This window comes from Rhinolophus sinicus, chromosome 8 (genome assembly GCF_057876585.1).
Source record: "Rhinolophus sinicus isolate RSI-liver-muscle chromosome 8, RSI-T2T, whole genome shotgun sequence".
Lineage (NCBI taxonomy): Eukaryota > Metazoa > Chordata > Mammalia > Chiroptera > Rhinolophidae > Rhinolophus > Rhinolophus sinicus.
Genome location: NC_142508.1, coordinates 8,214,152 through 8,232,706, shown reverse-complemented (window position 1 = coordinate 8,232,706; position 18,555 = coordinate 8,214,152). Strand labels below are relative to the sequence as shown.

The window sequence follows — 18,555 nt, the reverse complement described above, 5'->3', positions numbered from 1 at the left end:
AATGGGACCTGACGTTCTTGAATGGGTTGTAATCAGTTTCTCTGACATCTTAGCAGTAGGAGGAATCGTTTTCTCGAATACTCCTTTCTACAGGTACTCCAGGTGATTCCGGACTAAAAGCAGCTGGGTCAGCATGATTGGTGAGGGACATCCCAAATTTGGAAAAAATAAGTAAATTTGGTCTTCTACTATAATGATGTCGGTTACATTTGACATTTTGTCCTGACAACATACGTTGAGGATGCATACAGTATAAAGTTAGAAATAAAGTGTTATAGTTTGGTTATGCATGCAGTAAAGTGCAAGCCATTGGACAATGAAAACACACTCAGTAAATATTTGTTAAATAAATCAATTCATTTAAGACCAAAGGAACTCTTACCGTTTGAATTCAGGTGGTGGGGAGACACAATTTATACACATGAAACTGTTAGGAAGGAGACGTGCCACCCAAACCAGCACATAGGAAGTGTTAATTTATACAATTCCTAATTCATTGTTCAAAACTTAATGAGGTATTAAACAAAGCCTGTGGAAAAGGCAGGGCTAGAACTGGGTTTTGAAAGACAGTACGTCAGGGAGAGATTTGCTGGGCTGCAAGTGACAGGAAACTCAGCAAAATTTTTTCTTTTGTGCAATAAGAAGTTTTACAGTGATCAGATGCTGGGATTGGTTCAGTCAGTGTCTCAAGGTTGTCAGGGTTGACTGGAGTTGGCTGCTTAATTCCAGTCACTATGGCCTTGTTATAGGAAAAGAAAAAAGGAGCAGGAAGGAAGCAAGCAAGCTCTTACATCCAGAAAGAAACACTTGGCAAACAATTTCCAGTGGACTTACACCTAATGGTCACCGCTGTGGTACATGGGCTCACATTTCAGTTCTTCCTTGGGAACTTCAGTATCCTAAACTGAAATAGTGAGAAGAGAACTTTTACGTAGGGCAGGCAACTCGAAGTGGAGTCCACAGAGGGGCACCATTTTCCTAGATAAAACATTCAAGGCTGAGAGATCAGAACGGGCCATTCTAAGGACCGACAAGAACCTTACATTACTGGTCTGGGAATACTGTATAACTAGACTAGGTAGGCTTCACTTTTGGAAGGAGATCAGTTTGGACAGATAACTATGGTCAGATTTGGGGGCAGGGGGTCTTAGTGCCAAAACGAGAAGGATCTGATCTAATTTTCAAAGGGTCCCGTTGACCCTTGAATCAAGGTTGTGCCATTGTGAGAACATTGTTTTCAGATGGGGGGGTGTTGGTGGGGGATTTGTAGTACACAGAAGTGCAAGATGAATTTAGACTGGGAGGAGACTGGAAGAAGGATGATAATCCTTAGAATGTGATTTGATAACTCTAGACAAAGGAGAACTTTCACTACGGAAATTTCTAATTAAAGAAGAGACAAACTTAAGAAAAATACTAAATATTTGAACTAATGAGTGAGATTCAAAGAAGGTTTCAAGTTTTGAGGCTTTGGACTTGGAGAAATGCATGTTAGAAATAGAAGGAAATGGAATGATTTTGCCATGTCACCAATTTTACAATTGCTGAAATTGGGTCCCAAAGAATTGAAATACTTTGTCTAAGTTTCCACAGCGGAGTGGAGATGAGAACCCAGGATAAATGATTGTTATTCCTATGTTCTTGCCACCAGTCCATACCAATGGGGGACACTGGTTTGGGGGATAGAGGGCAAGAAGAGAACCTGGATTTGGGGTGACACCGTGTGTGTGTGTGTGTGTGTGTGATGCTATAAGGGAAAGTACAGAAGAGAGCCTTCCTGACAAAATAAGAAAGAGGAAGAGGAGTCGGGGAAGGAAGGAAAGGGGTGATTACAGAAGGTTATATTTCCAATTCTTTTCAAAATGTTGTCTGCATGACTCGCGGAGAGTTGTGACACTTGCCCTGTTGCCTCACCTCCCCGCCCCATATCGCTTTCTTCATGTAAGCTGCAGGGCTATGTTACTTGGATTGTTGGGTCCGGTCTGGTTTCGATTTCCTTTCCTAAAAGAAGTTTCAGATCTTGCAGGGGCCTTCGTCCTGGGGTCCATTTCCTTGTCACTTCCCCCTTCCTACAGGTTGCCGTTATCACAGGGCTGGATCTTGTCCTGGGAGAAGCATACACAGTGGAGTGGGACCTGACGATAAGGGATGCAGACAAAATAGACTGTTATCCTGATGAGAAGGGTGCTTCTGCAGAAAGCTGTGCTGCCCGTGGCTGTGCCTGGGAGGTAACCACGCTGACTGTGTTAACATATGTTAACATTCTCGATACTGAACCTGCAATTTCATGAGCATAACAGCAGACCTATGGCACTACTTAAAATCTACAGAAAGAAAGGACATCCAAAGGGACCCGAGTTTTTATCTATTAGGTTGGTGCAAACATAATTGTGGTTTAACAGGTTAAAAATAATTGCAAAAACTGCAGTCACTTTTGCACCAACCTAATAGATATGAAGGGTGGGTTGGAGAGGAGTGACGTGCGGTGGGTTTTTTTTGGTGTGTTTTTTTTATAAATATTTTACATGGAGACCAGGAGTTTTAACTTTTGTCACTGCCAAAGAGTATATAGGGAAATCACTGAGGGCTTCATTTCCCTGGAAGTTGCCTTTTCCAGCTTCTTTATATTGATAATCCTGCGATCACATGCTGAGCTGACTTTGGTTTGACTTTTCAGGAATCCAGTTCTCCAGGAGTCCCTTTTTGCTACTTCACCAATGACCTATACTCTGTCAGTGACATTCAGTACGACTCACACGGGGCCACGGCTGTCCTCTCCTTGAAGTCCCCTGTTTATGCCAACTCTTTGCCCTCAACACCCGTGAACACCCTCCACCTGAAGGTGACCTACCACAAGGATGAGATGCTGCAGTTCAAGGTCTGTGTTGACAGTCTGTGTACCGACTACTGACTAGACACTTCGCAGTTCCATCATGTTTCACTAGTCAAGGGGACAGAACCCTAAAATAGGTTTGCTTTTCTAAGTTAGCCAGGCTCCCTTATATTCGATCATTATCCTGAGAGCAATGAAAAATCATTGATGGAACAGGGAGGCCTATTCTAATTTGTGTTTTGAAAATATTACTGTGTCTACTGTAAAGAAAATGCTTGAGAGGACCAGAGCGAAAAAGGAGACGCAAGTTAGGAGGTTACCAGTTAGGGAACCCAGATGAGGGCTCACGGTTAGACTCGGTACAGGAAAGAGATGGAGAGCAGTGGACGTCTTCGAGAGACTGAGAAGGTAGGATTGCAGGATCTGGTGATTGCAAGTAGGTGATGAGGAAGAGGAGGCATCGAGATTGGTTACCATGTTTCTAGCTCGTATCTCTGTATGGATGGTGGTGACATTTACCGCCACGGGAACATTGAAAAGATTTGACCTTGGGCAAAATAAGATGATGAGGTCAGCTTTGAACACTGAATTTGGGATATATGTGAAATAGCCATAAAAATGTAGTGAGTTTTTTCTTTTCTATGATCTAATTACATCTAAGGACTAGTGATGAAGGGCTGTTTTAATGTCTATTTTTTTAAACTAAATTGTAAGTTTCTCAAAGACAGGAATTTGTCCTTTTATCTTGTTTCTGAAATCTAACATAGAGCCTTGTGGATAGTTAGCAATCAGATGTTCATTGAGAGATAAAGAAGGTCTGGTATATAGATACACTGGAATATTACTCAACCATAAGAAAAGATAAAACACTACCTTTTGCGACACCATGCATGGATCTAAGGATTGTCATGCTAAGTGAAATAAGTCAGACAGAAAAAATTGAGACCCATATGACCTCACTCATATGTGGGATATAAAACAGAAAGCAGCAAATGAACAAGACAAACATCCAAACAAAAAACTCAAAGACACAGACAATAGTTTAGTGGTTACCAGAGGGTAAGGAGGGAGGAAGGTGGTAGATGAGGGTAAAGGGGGTCCAATATATGGTGATGGAAGGAGAACTGACTCTGGTTGGTGAACACACAATATAATACATAGATGATTTATTATGGAATTGTACACTTGAAACCTATATAATTTTAGTAACCAATGTCACTCCAATAAATTTAATAAAAAAGTTTTAACATCAAAAAAGAGAGTCAATGAAAGACATCAAGCATTGCCTGAAAGGTCCTTCACAGTCTAATACTGTCAGCCTGGACTATGAGTTCCTGTACGTCTTCTGCTGTGGGGATGATGCTCTTTTATGTTTCGTCCTCAGCAAAGCCCTGGTGGCATGTGGCAGGCACCTAATGCATTGGAAATACATGAACTTGTGTCGGTTTCCACCTTTAACTCTTTGCTGCTCTACCTCCTGATCACACATCAACAGTCTCCCAAATAGTGGCCTTTCTTACCCTGTTTTTAGTACTTTGTGTGCCTTTGCATTTATTTCTCTACCAGGAGTAACGACTCGATCTCCTTTGTATGCTGGTTAATGGCTTCAAAACTTTTCAAGACTCAGCTTGTATTTTCCCCATGAAACTGTCTCAGGCTCCCAGGAACAGTGTTAGGTGTTTCCTTCCCTACAATGTCACAGCACTTTTAGAGAGCTGTACGTTAGCATCTATCACTCAGTGTTGTGGGTACCTCTTTTTCATCTCCCATTAGCATGTGAATTCCTTAAAAACAAGAATGTGTCTTCCGAAGTTTAGTTATCTCTAGTGTCTGATAACAGATACCCAGTAGATCAATTTAGATCCCATTTTTAGCAAGGACATCGATGATTGTTTTAATCAAGTAGAGTTTATGATTTTTTACGGGGGAGGGGTTCAGTTCTAAAAAGTTTTTAGGTAGTCACATATACCTACACATAAAGTAATAAGTAATATATTCATAAATACCAAACTGATTCCAGACTGATTTCCTAAAATAGCCCCAATGTCAAAGTGGATGTGTTACTGTAATAGAGGCCTTGAAAATGAGACGTGACAGACTCAGGTTAAACGTTAAATTTGACATTGTTCTTTGATAGGTTAATGAAATCCATGGTATTATGAGCTTCAGGAAGACAAGGAAATACACGAGTAGCAGTCAGTCTCTTTGTCAACAATATCAAGGTTCTGTCAAGAGCACAGGTTCTAAGAAGTACGATACTTACTAAAGTCTGTGTCCTCTGTCCCTAGATTTATGATCCCAACAACAGTCGGTATGAAGTCCCAGTCCCTCTGAACTTACCCGGGGCTCCGTCAAGCACTTTTGAGAGTCGACTCTATGATGTCCTCATTACGAATCCATTTGGGATTGCAGTTCGCCGGAAGAGTACAGGCACCGTGATGTAAATGGCTCCTAGTCTGATTTGGGATTGATGGTTACTTGCACATTCATTGCTCTGTCCATGGTCCTTGGAGACACCCTGGCTCACTCCCCATTTCCAGATTCATGAATAAGTTATTTCCGTTGGGTCTGTTCTTATGAGAAATCTTTAGCCCTCTGGGAATAATGGCTAAGGCAGTCGCATGTACTTAGGGATTCATTCAACACATGTTTACGGAGTGCCTTCTCTGTATTACATGGTTATAGAAGATGAGGTCTCTCTTCTCAGGACAAAAAAAAAAAATCAGTTAATAAGAAAGATAATTTGAGTTAAAATATAAATAAGGAGGTTTAGCTAGTGACAACTGCTGTGGAGGAAAAAGAGCAGGATGATTGCGAGTTATGGGAGGTTACTGCCTTGGGTACTGTGGTCAGAGCGGGTCTCTCTGAGGAGCTGATATTAAACATAGGTCCATGGGGAGATGTGGGGAGTGGGGAAGAACATTTGAGGTCGTTGGACTAGAGCGTGCACAGGCCAGGAAACAGGAGCCAAGTTGGAATATGGAGGGGGAAAAATAGCCCATGTGGTTGGAGCTCTATAGTAAGTAGGGAAGTGAGTAATGGGAGATGATGGGGGTTCCAGGTTAGGTATGGCCTTGAAACTTCATAAGATATTTTAACGGAAGTCACCGAAGAATTGTGAATAGGGGAGTGAGGTGATGTGAGATATTTTTTAAAAAAAATCTCACTCTGGCTGCTTTGTAGACCGTAGGGGAGTAAGAGTGGATGGAAGCGAGGGCTGGTGCGCAGTGGTAGCAGCTGGGATAGTGAAAGTGATTAGATTGGGCTTTCTGGAGGGAAAACCGAAAGGAGGTGGTGACAGGAACATAGAAGAATGAAGCTGGCTCCTGGGCTTTTAGCAAAGGCATCGATGATTATTTTAATCAAATAGACGTTATGTTTTGCTTGGAAGATTAACAGCGTTCTGGGGGCAGGAAGGAATCAAGAGGTCAGTTGTCCTTGAAAAATCAGCTGCTTGAAGCCAATAGAACAGCCCGGTGCTTTTCCAATTGTACCCTTTGTGTTGCAGTTGGGACTCTCAGCTCCTCGGCTTCACCTTCAATGACATGTTCATTCGCATCTCCACTCGCCTTCCCTCCCAGTACGTCTATGGCTTTGGGGAAACTGAGCACACAGCCTATCGGAGAGACTTGAACTGGCACACGTGGGGGATGTTCTCCCGAGACCAACCCCCAGGGGTAAGGGCAGAGTGTTGGGCTCTGAGTCTCTGCCTCTCTCCGCCTACACTGTGTACACTCGGTGCTTCACTTCCCAGACTCGGCTTGGGTGGTCACGTTCAGCTTTTCAACAAGTGGGTGGGCCAATTCTCAGGCTTGTTTTGTTTCCTATGCATTGAATTTATTTCACAGAGAAGACTAGATACACCTTATCAGTCAATGTTTGTTGAGATTCTTTCTCAGCCACAATATCTTTTAACTTCCTGCCACTTCTCCCTGTGACTCTCCCAGTACAAGAAGAATTCCTATGGCGTCCACCCCTACTACATGGCACTGGAGGAAGATGGCAGCGCTCATGGGGTGCTCCTGCTAAACAGCAATGCCATGGGTAAGGTGATGCCAGCACCCTCCCCCCAATTTTTGTGAACTAATCATTCTGGAGGAACTTTAGGGCAGCGTTTGACCTCGCTGCCCCCTGAAGTCAAAAATCATTATCTTGTGGGAAGTTTTGTTTTTCTTCTTATTTCTGTTTAGCCTTTCTGTTTATTTCAGTTCAGTAACATGTGTTAACAAAAATTAACTCTTATTTGGCAAAAATCAGGTAAGAAGGGATAGCCAGACCAAGCAAGTCCCAAATATTCTGGAGGTCAGCCAATGGGAGCCGTCTATATAATTAGTGATGAAGCGATGGGTCAGAGCGCTCACTCTGGGATATGAGGACAAGAAGAAAATTTGTGTGGTCTGTTGGAAAGGGGGTGGAAAATCAGGAGATGGAGGAAAATGCATGCGTGTGCAAAGTGGTGAAATCTGAATGAGGTCTATACTTGGGTTAATAGTACTAGACCAGTGTCAGTTTCCTGGTTTTGACAATGTGCAATGGTTATGTAAGATATTACCTTTGGGGGAAGCTGGGGGAAGTGTACAAGGGGACATTCAGTCCTAGTTTTGCAACTTCTTTCAAGTTGTAAACTATTCTAAAATAAAAGTTACAATAATTAAATGAGCAGAATGACAAAACATAGAAGATAATAAAGCACACCAAAGGGGGAAACTGGCCAGAGATGGGACGCTGTACATTTCACTTAACTTCTTCAATCCGGTGTAGGTAAAGTATAAAATACTTTTTCTTAGTACAGAGGCATACGAAGAGGGAGAAGGTATGCATTTCAGGGGAAATGCCTTACATTGAAGGTTTCCAGGTTGATTGGTATTTTCCTCCATTTTCAGATGTGACATTCCAGCCCATGCCTGCCTTGACGTACCGTACCACAGGAGGAATTCTGGACTTTTATTTGTTCCTGGGGCCAACTCCAGAGCTTGTCACTCAGCAGTACACGGAGGTAGGAGGGAATTCAATTGGTTTCCAAGTATTTGTATGTTATATTCTGTATATTCATTAGTATAGTTATCAGATGACAACTGGAATTGTTGGTTTTACTCAGAGACAGGTAGAACAAGGAACAATAAAAATATCCCAATAACCATTAAATTCATAGCCTCTCAAAGCATTTCAGAGTAGCAGAACTAATGGTGGTGCCAGTGGTTGTGGAAGTGGCAGTGGTGGTGGAGATGGTGGTGATGGTGGAGGTGGTGGTGATGAGCATAGTGGTTATAACAGTATTTTTGGGAACAGCACCAAACATGCGTATAAAACTTACTGTATGTCCCTGATATATTACTTCATGTCAGAGCACTTTACTAACTCATTCAGTCCTCACAAACTACTATGAAGCAAATACTATTATTATCCCCAATTTACAAGTGAAGAAACTATGCACAAGAGGTTATTTAACTTTTGTCCAAGGTCAAAGCCAGCAGGGATTGGAGCCTGCTTGGTAACCTCGGCATTTTGCCTCTGGATTCTATGTTCTTAACCAGTAAGCTAGACTGCCTGTAGGGATCAGAGTAAAATCAGATTTTCCCAAAGTCTTGGGAAGGGAGGTGAAATCTAGCAGGAAGCTTTCTCCAAGGTATCCCAGTGGCTCTGTACCTTCTCAGTTTCTCTCTGCATTTTAATTTGTTGGTTGTCTAACTTAGGACACTGGGAAAGCATTCTTATTACTACTCTGTGTACAAGTTCAATCCGAGAATCTCCTTATTAATGACTAATAGTTTCTGTCTATTTTCTAGATGATTGGTCGGCCAGTGATGGTTCCTTACTGGTCCTTGGGGTTTCAGCTGTGCCGCTATGGATACCGGAATGACGCTGAGATTGCCAGCTTATATGATGAGATGGTGGCTGCTCAGATACCCTATGTATGTTCTCAATCTGTGGCGTAATGGCCTTGGGACCTCATAGCCAACCCCAGTTGTCTCTGTAGCTGGATTCATTTGTGTGATTTTTGTGGGGTTCTATAAAGTTAAAAAGTGCTTTCGCATACAATATCTCACTGAGCCTCGCTCCAACCCAACAATACAGGTGGGGGTCATGGTCCTCATCTTAGAGTCACAGCGATTTGCCAAAGAAGAAGGACATAGGGCCAACTCCAGGGTGCTTTCTGCTAGATCATGCTCCCATTTCTTTTGCATGACTTCTCAACACTTAGTCAAAAACATCCATGGTTCTATAAGCATAAAAGTTTCCCCAAGCAGTAATGTTTAATTTAAAAAAAAAACACATCAACCCAATTCCGTCAGACAGTTGTGTGTGTAGATATAACCCCAGTTCCAGCACTTTGCCGGTGCTGCAGTATAGTGGCCCCTCAGCATTGAGCTAACCCCGGGTTGCATGTATGTTTTGGGGACTGGTTTCCAAAGGAAATAGATATAGAAGCGACCTTTGTCCTTCACGTGAGGAAGGAGGCGTCCTCCAACAATCAGAGAACTGATCCCGGAAACCACTTACATATTGAATTTGATTGTTTATTTTTCTGTTGTTTGCAACTGTTTTTACTATGAGGAAGTATAGCATGCAATATTTCATCCTTAGTAAGAAAGCTGTGTTTAACCACGCCCAGGATTGGATATTCCAAAGCAAGCACAGGTTTTGTTTAGTTTTCGGTAGATTTACCATCCCTGTTGTATTAGTCCTGGGAAATTTACATTACGTTATTTTCTCTGAACACGAAACCACTGATAGCAGAGTAGCCTCTTGGAGCAGGTAACCACAATCACTGCTTATTTTGGCTGTTTACAAGGCACCTTCTCACCCACTGTTTTCCTTTCTCCTCACAACAGCCCTGCCAGAAGGGCATTAGCATCCCGTGTTTTGCTAATTTCGTTTTTTCTATTTTATGAAGGAAAATCTGGAAGTTAGGTAACTTCCTCAGAACCTAGTACCTAACAAATAACAGAGCTGGGATTTGAAGGAATTAAAAGAAATCGTCTGAAATTCACCATCGGTTGGGCGAGGGGAGGGTTGTTCTCATCTGGACGTGGGCCTTCGCAGCAGCGGTCACTCGGTTCCTCGTGTGCGCCCCCAGGACGTGCAGTACTCGGACATCGACTACATGGAGCGGCAGCTGGACTTCACCCTCAGCCCCAACTTCACCGGGTTCCCAGCTCTGATCACTCGCATGAAGAAGGATGGGATGCGGGTCATCCTCATCCTGGTGAGTCCCGAGGAGGGTGCGAAGAGTCTCTTTCGGAAAGCGCACCAAGTGGGTGGAGAGAACTTTATTCGCATTGTATTTCCTTCCCTGTTATGGGTAGAGAAGTTGAGATTCAAAAAGAAAAGCGTATTTGCCAGAGTTCACAGAAGCTCTACAGTTCAGATGGAAGCTCATGCCAAGTCACTCTCTGGCTTTGGTTTTCTCACCTGACCTGTCCTTTGATTTTAGGACCCAGCCATTTCTGGAAATGAGACGGACACCTATCTTGCATTCGAGCGGGGTGTGAAGGATAACGTCTTTATCAAAGATCCAACTAGTGGAGACATTCTCTGGGGAAAGGTACGATCTGAGTAGTGACCCACTGAGCCCCAGCTGGGCATGGGGAGCTGTTAGTGTGTGTGTGTACGTGTTGTTTTTTGACTTTTTCCATTAGGTCTCTGAGATCAGACGCTCTCATTTTCTCCATCAAGATTTGTCAACACACTAAAGGAATGTTTGAGGAATGTATGTGCTTTGTGGGATCCATTTTTCTCTAGATCAATGCTACATGGAAATCAAGTATTATCCTCCACTCTTTACAGTTTCTTGGGGCAGAAAGCATGGAGGATAAGGCCATGCTTTACAGTTTCTTAAGAAATGCTATAATAATTTCTTAAGAAATTATCTAGTACATTGCTTTTGAACAATTTTTCTCCCCACAGGTTTGGCCTGATCTTCCAAACATCGTTATAAACAGTTCTCTAGACTGGGACAGTCAAGTGGAGGTAAAGGGTCCTTTGTGGGTGTTGGGGGAAGTCAAGCTTGCAGCCATGCTCAGCATCCTGGGCATCCCCATGCCTTGGGCACGGGCATGGAATGCACCGAGGGAACGTGCCCTGTGTGTTCGTCTCTGTGCCAGTTACTTTCCATGTCGCATTTGACTCCCAGGTGGGAGGTAGGTGCTACTACCCTCTGCATGAGTAAGGCTCAGAGGACTTAATTCCTTGTCCACAGTTTTAGATAACAGAGTGGTGATTTCAAATCCAAGGCTGTCAGAGTCCACGACCCATGAAATTTCCACTGGACGATACCGCCAAGGCACACTGTCTTTTCTCCAAATTAGTGTATTTGTTGTTCTTTTTGTTGTTGCCTTGAGTATCCCTTTTAAACAGAGTCTTCCATCCCTTTGTTTAGTGAGTAGGTCTTTGTACGTCTTTTTTTCATGGGCAGGCTTCTCCATCTTCACTCTGATTACCTCCCTTCCTTCCTTGGGTTTCTCAGCTTTGCTCTTACCTCCCAGTTTCCAGCCTTATGTTCAAACTTGCTCTTTCCTAGGAATAGGTTTTTTACTTCTAATGGTTCTCAGATAAGGATTCAAGGGAGGGTAGCTAGGTTCCTATTCTCTCTGTGGCTTCTCACAGAAGATCGCTTGAAGTTGGGTCGTCCACGTGCTTCAGGAATCTCCCAGGTCAGGCAAGTCAGGTTATGGGCTCCTTGACATACAGTTATTTATTTATTTGTTTGTTTATTTTAGTATCCCTGCACCGCCCCCCCAGCTTAATTGAAGTATATTTGACCAATAAAATTATATATATTTTAAGTATACAGTGTGATTTTATATATATATATATATATATATATATATATATATATATATATATATATATATAAATTATTACCACAATTAAGTTGATGCATCTGTCACCTCGTATCATATCACCATTGCGTGTGTGTATGGTGAGAATGCTTAAGCTCTACTCTCTTAGCAACTTTTAAGTATACAATACAGTATTGTTAGCTGTAGTCACCATGCTTTACAGCACATCCTAAGAACTTATTCATTTTACAGATGAAAGCTTGCACCATTTGACCAGCATCTCCCCATTCCCCCGCCCCCTAGCCCCTGGTAACTGTCATTCTACCTACTGTCTGTTTCTATAGGTTCAAAACTTTATTTTTAGACTCTACATATAAGTGAGATCATATGATATTGATCTTTCTCTGTCTGGCTTGTTTCATTTAGCCTAATGTCCTCTAGGTTTATTCATATTGTCACAAATGGCAGGATTTTCTTCTTTCTCTTGGATGAATAATATTGCATAGGGTATATACATCACAATTTCTTTATCAATTCACCCATTGATGGGCACTTAGGTTGTTTCCATGTCTTGGCTACTGTGAATAGTGCTGCAGTGAACCTGGAAGTACAGATATCTCTTCAGGATCATTGATTTTATTTTCTACGGGATATATACCCAGAAGTGGAATTGCTGGATTATGTGGTAGCTCTCTATCTTTAAATTTTTTCAGGACCCTCCATCCTATTTTCCACAGTGGCTGCACCAATTTACATTGTCACCAACAGTGTACAAGGTTTCCCTTTTCTCCACATTCTTGCTAACACTTGTTATCTCTTGTCTTTTTGATAAAAGCTACCCTAACAGCTGTGAGATGCTGTGTCATTCGGTTTTGGTTGCATTTCTTTGATGATTAGTGACGTAGAGCACCTTTTCGTGTACCCGTTGGCCATTTGTATGTCTTCTTTGGAAATAGTCTCTTCAGGTCCTTTGTCTATCTTTTAATTGTTTTGTTTTTTTAATTGACTCAAACGTGGCTGGTATTAATCTGTTTATTCGAATTTTGAAACTTCCGTCTCCCTCGTCTACCCCATGTTTTCCGACCTGCCTGAGCTGGAGCTCTCTCTTTTTGGTGAAAGGTTCTCTTCTCCTGGTTCCATGTTTCTACCTCTGTTTTCTAACAAAAAGGCGTTCCTTGCATGCCTTCCTCTCACGAGATTCTCGGTGAAGTGGCTCACTACCCTCTTACTTCTCTGTGAGCAGAAACCCTGTATACTTACCTGTTACTGTTTCCTTCTTTGTGTTCCTTTTTTTTTTGGCCCTTTATCTAGACATATGGGTTCCTGCTTTTCTCCACATTCTTGCTAACACTTGTTATATCTTGTCTTTTTGGTAAAAGCTATCCTAACAGGTGTGAGGATATTTGTCCATTGTGTATAAGAGCTGGAGGTTCCCGAGACTAAGTCTTCTTTCTGTTGCTCCTCCTAGCCTTGCCACCAGCAGTATTTAGCTTGTTAACTCCTAAAATGCACTGGTGAACGTGGACAACCTATTTACTGAGACATACAAAGGACCACGAAATTCCATAGTGAGCAAAATGCCTATATAGAAATTTATGAATATTTGCTGCTGCTATGAGGTGTGAATTCACAATTATGCACTGAGCATTTATTTTATGTCCGATTCTAAGCTAAGCACTATGGGAAATACAAAGATCAATCAGAAGAATATTAAACAAAATCAGTGTTCTCGAAAAGCTTGCAATAGAGATGAGTTAAACCTTGGGTCTACTTTCCAGGTTAAAGTAAAGACATGTATTTTATTATTTGAGAAAGTTAAAGAGAAGGGGAGGTTGAAACTTCCTCCTTAAGTCCTTCCAATGGACTTGACACAAAACTGCAGTTTTCAAGTGATTCTGAAACCATAGAAAACAGATGCCCAGTAGTTAGTCTACTACAATAAAATGCAAACTTACCTCTCACCCCCTTTCTCTAGTGGGAATGAGACAGGGGAGGATCACTTGGATGTTTCTTTCCAACCTGTTGACAGGCATCTAACGTCTGCCCCTTTTGACTGCAGTCTTGGGTCTCATGCCCAGGTAATTGCAGGACAGAAGTGAGGGCTGGGCATCTAACACATGAAATAGTGAGTTTGGGTATCAATTGCTACTGTTTATGTTGATACGGAGAGGAAATGAGTCTATGGAGACTGTCCAAATGCTGAGAGGTGTCTAATTTGGGCTACCTTCTCTTCTCTGCACTCGTGTTTCAAGTAAGGCGCGAACGTTCCTTAGGCTGTGTTTGGATTTTCTATCACCTAGTAGCACAAGGCGCTGCATGAGTTAAACCCTCAGTAAATGCCCATTTGCTGTCTAATATATTTGTTTGAGACAAATAAATTTGATTTGATTTTTACAGCAATACCGAGCTTATGTGGCCTTCCCAGACTTTTTCCGTAATTCAACTGCCACCTGGTGGAAGAGGGAGTTGCAAGAACTCTACACGAATCCCCGGGAGCCAGAGAAGAGTTTGAAGTTTGATGGCATGTGGATTGTGAGTGTGTGTTTGTGTGTGTGTGGATAGGTGTGTCCATCTTTGTGTATCTAAGTGTATGGATCGCTGACCTTTAAGCAAGAGGGATAATAATGATCCTAGAAAGACTTTGGATGTGTCAGACTGCAGTTCCCCAATCGGGACTGGGCATCCCTGATAGTCCTCAGACCTTGGACCTTGCTTCAAGTTCCTGCTGTAAAACTCCATGGTGATCACTAGGAATTTCTCGGAAATGAGCCTTGCTTCACACCCTGAGGGAGAATTAAAAAAAAAAGTCCTCTAGCCAGTTATCCCATGGGGCTTCACTGATCTTTCCACTCAGTTCTCAGCTGGATTTGATGGGTCTCCCTGGGGCGACTGGGTGCTGAACGATGTGTACCCAGCATGTAATGGACTTGTAAAAGACAGCTTTGTGTGTGTTTGACATTTCTAGGATATGAACGAACCATCAAGCTTTGTGAACGGGGCAGTTCCTCCAGGCTGCAAAAATGCCACTCTGAACCACCCTCCGTATATGCCACGTAAGGACCCGGGGCCTCCTCTCCTGAAAGAGCCATAGCCACAAGGCGTGATCCCTGCAAGAGCCCAGAGGCCAGGGGTTTATCCCGACTGCTCAGGGCATTTCCTCAGCGGGGCTTTGGTTTCTGGGGGCCAAAGACAAACACACTTCAAGCACATTACCCGATTGGGTGTGTGCAAGTTACTGGCCCTATTGGGTGAATTTCTCAAATTTGTTCAAAAAATACTTAATTTCTCAAATTTGTCCCCAAAGGATTCTACAGCTACATTCCTTACTTCTTCTAGCTTATGTGAATTCCTCCACAGGAAGTTTTTGTGCCACCAGTGGGTGGAAAGTAGTGGCTGTCCCTTATCTTGGAATTATACTTGTGTTCATATCTTGGCTCCAGAAATTATTCTTTCTGTGAATTGTAGGACCTTCAGCAGATTACTTGATGTTTCTAAATCTTTAAACTATATAAGGAGGATAATGGTATCTTCCTCGTAGAATTACGTGTAAAATTAACACATTAAAAGCCTCGGGTGGAACGTGTCACACAGTTTTTGGCAACCCTGTGTTCTTTCCCATGCCCTGGCTTTCTCCTGGAGAACCCTGCAGGGGGCTGGGTGTTGAAAACACCTGTGGATGCCAAAGCAGCTCCCGGAGCTGAGCACGTTCCCATGCCCCTGGGAAGGAGAGGGACCCATGCAGGGGTCAAGCTGGTCTTAAGATCCAGAGTCCAAGCCCTGGAAGAAAGGTCAGGGACATAGCATCGGAAGTAGCTATCGCATCACCAGATCTTTCTCCTCAGATCTGGAGTCCAGGGACAGAGGCCTGAGCAGCAAAACCCTGTGCATGGAGGGTGAGCAGATCCTGCCAGACGGCTCCCCGGTGCGACACTATGACGTGCACAGCCTGTACGGGTGGTCCCAGACCAGACCCACCTACGAGTGAGTCGCCTTCCTGCTCCAGTCCCACAGCCTGAAGAAGCAGCCAGTGGCTGATGAAGCTACGCTGCTTCTCCTATTCTTCCTTCTTCCATGGGTTCACAAGATTTTAATTCCAACTATGTAGTTATTCTTATATAGTGAACAAACACTCATGAGCATGGAGCCAGGCCCTGGACTCACAGTTTGGAGGACAGACTCAAACAAGACCTGGTCCTTTGCGTGGGCGCCACAGACCATTATCACACAGGGCAATCGATGCGGCAGCAACTTGAGTTATAAGAGGCAAAGGGAACGCAGAGGACTGGGTAGCGCCTTTATTTCTAAAGTCACTCATCTCTTGTGGGATTTTGGTGTTGTTCTCATCCTTGTTGGATAACCAAATGGTGTCCCACTGGATTAGCACTGTCCCATTTTGTGAGCTCAGTCAGTGAATAAGAATTTTCCCAAGGAAAGCCTTAGAAACAAAGTCACCTTCCTCCCCAAATACGTAAAACTAAGTACCAAGTACGTAATAGTAAGATTTAGTGATTACTCACTATTTTTAGGTGACCCAGTGAGTTTATTACATCGTGAAGTTCTTTGTAAAACACTGTAAATACTCCAGAGGTATAACTAGTATTCTTCTCTCCATTATCTGGGGTCAGTCAGTGGGGGTCTCATTATAACTCAGATTTCCATGCTCCCTCCAGGACCGTAGAAAGCACTTTGTCACATGCCCTAGTAGCAGACGTTCTGGGAAGAGAAGCTCTGTGCCTTTCCTCCCCTGTTCTAATCTGCATCACCTCCTCGTTCCCCTCCAAACAGAGCTGTGCAGGAGGTGACGGGACAACGAGGGATCGTCATCACCCGCTCCACGTTCCCCTCTTCTGGCCGCTGGGGAGGCCACTGGCTGGGAGACAACACGGCCGCGTGGGACCAGCTGAAGAAGTCCATCATTGGTGTGTGGGCTCATTCCGGGGCCCTCTGCTGGTGGGGAGGGATGATGGTACCCCCGATAAAGTTTCCCTGAGGAGTGGGGACGAAGCAGGTCACGAGTGGCTTGTCTGACGTGCTGCGGTTCTCCTTGCAGGCATGATGGAGTTCAGCCTCTTTGGCATATCCTATGTAAGTGGCCTTTGGATCATTCCGAAGCCCCGCGCGGATGGTGCTATCTTTCAGAAATCATCAACAGGCTTGTTCCATCTTGTTTCAGACAGGAGCAGATATTTGTGGGTTCTTTCAAGACGCTGAATATGAGATGTGTGCTCGCTGGATGCAACTGGGGGCCTTTTACCCCTTTGCAAGGAACCACAACACCATTGGGACAAGGGTAGGACGAGATGTCACTGGGAACATGGCCTCCAAGTTTGAGCTATAATTAAGGCAGTACATACCCCCCAGGCACCTCTTTCAAACCAGTCAGCCCTCATGTTTCTTTCTTTCTTTCTTCATTTTTTCAAATCCACTTACATATTGTAAAATGACTGCCATAGCAGGGTTAGTTAGCACCTCCATCACCTCACATCATTCCCATTTCTTTTTTGTGTTGAAGACATTTAATACCTACTCTCTCAGCAACTTTCAAGTATACAGTACAGTATTGTTAAGTATGTTCACCATGCTGTACACATGATATCCTCCAGAATGTATTGATCTTAAAACCGGATGTTTGTATCCTTTGACTGACATCAACCTATGGCCCTCAGTCCCCAGCCCCTGGTAACCACCATTCTACTACTCTGTTTTCATGACTTCCACTTTTTAAGATTCCTTTATCTTTCTTAAATAAGTGTGATCATACAGTGGTTGTTTTTCTCTGTCTCACTTATTTCACTTTCCAATTAAAAAGTGGGCAGTGGAACTGAATAGACATTTTTCCAAAGAAGACATACACATGCGCACTAGGTGTACGAAAACACACTTAGTTTCATCTTCTTCTGTGTTCTCTAGCTTATTCTTGTCATCTGGGCAGTATTGTATCACATGTATCCAAAAAGAGTGACCTACAGGGAAATCTTGTCAGCTGTCCTGGGAGAGCTTCGTGACCTCTTTTGGTCCATTAAACATATTCTCTGAGTCTCCTCTGTAATCATCTTTGATTTAGCTGCGTGTGATTTTCGTTTGTAATACACGTTTCATTGTAATAAACATTTGTCATAAAAGTAACCTGGGGTGAGCTCTGAAACTCCTCTTTTTCCCCTTTAGAGGCAAGACCCTGTGTCCTGGGATGATGCCTTTGTGAGTATCTCCAGAAGCGTCCTGCAGACCAGATACACCCTCCTGCCGTATCTCTACACCCTGATGCACTTGGCCTACACCGAGGGCAGGACTGTGGTGCGGCCTCTTCTCCATGAGTGAGTGTCTGGCTGGAACCGCAAGGGCTAAGGGATCATTTGATTCTATCTGGTATCAGTTGGAGGAAACAATTCTTCCAAATTAAAGACATGATTGCCTTTTGCCATAAGCACTCTGGCACATTCCATGTTATAACTCCTTTTAGCACAGTGTCAGCGATACTCTGGGTCTTTGATAAGAGGCTATGTAATTAATTATCTTTTTCAAAACAATACAATACAGCACAGAATAATTTCTTTCTAACTTGGGCATATGAAGACCTACCTGTCTTTAACAGCAGCTCAGGTCAGAAGACATTCCAGGGGGAGATTGGAGGGGTGAAGGCCATTCTCACATTTAGGACGCGCCATGGGGAAGAAACGTGGAGTTTGAACTTGAGGAGTTTCTTCAAGTCCTTGGCACAGGGCCCTGTTGGGTCCTGACTGTGGTACCTTGGTTTGCCTCTCCAGGTTTGTGTCAGACCAGGTGACCTGGGATATAGACCGTCAGTTCCTGCTGGGCCCCGCCTTCCTCGTCAGCCCTGTCCTGGAGCCCGTGAGTATGGAGGCCCCTGATGAGTAGACAATCCCACTTCCAAAGCCTGGTGAACGGGGCGAGAAGAAGAGGTCTGATCTGGGCGGGTAC

General features: G+C 43.5%; 1 protein-coding gene across 2 annotated transcripts in view; it reads left to right on the top strand.

Annotated features, from left to right (window-relative positions):
- MGAM (maltase-glucoamylase) overlaps window positions 1-18,555 on the top strand; it is a 73,836-nt gene that overhangs the window by 42,355 nt on the left and 12,926 nt on the right. For both annotated transcript variants that reach the window (XM_088799871.1, XM_074315260.2), the window contains exons 25-42: window positions 2,076-2,228; window positions 2,678-2,878; window positions 5,122-5,273; window positions 6,342-6,510; window positions 6,781-6,877; window positions 7,717-7,829; window positions 8,620-8,745; window positions 9,912-10,040; window positions 10,269-10,379; window positions 10,742-10,804; window positions 14,014-14,148; window positions 14,582-14,669; window positions 15,459-15,597; window positions 16,402-16,535; window positions 16,667-16,701; window positions 16,790-16,906; window positions 17,782-17,930; window positions 18,381-18,465. In XM_088799871.1, the coding sequence (XP_088655997.1) occupies window positions 2,076-2,228; window positions 2,678-2,878; window positions 5,122-5,273; window positions 6,342-6,510; window positions 6,781-6,877; window positions 7,717-7,829; window positions 8,620-8,745; window positions 9,912-10,040; window positions 10,269-10,379; window positions 10,742-10,804; window positions 14,014-14,148; window positions 14,582-14,669; window positions 15,459-15,597; window positions 16,402-16,535; window positions 16,667-16,701; window positions 16,790-16,906; window positions 17,782-17,930; window positions 18,381-18,465 (2,196 nt within the window). The remainder of the gene's footprint in view (window positions 1-2,075; window positions 2,229-2,677; window positions 2,879-5,121; window positions 5,274-6,341; window positions 6,511-6,780; window positions 6,878-7,716; window positions 7,830-8,619; window positions 8,746-9,911; window positions 10,041-10,268; window positions 10,380-10,741; window positions 10,805-14,013; window positions 14,149-14,581; window positions 14,670-15,458; window positions 15,598-16,401; window positions 16,536-16,666; window positions 16,702-16,789; window positions 16,907-17,781; window positions 17,931-18,380; window positions 18,466-18,555) is intronic.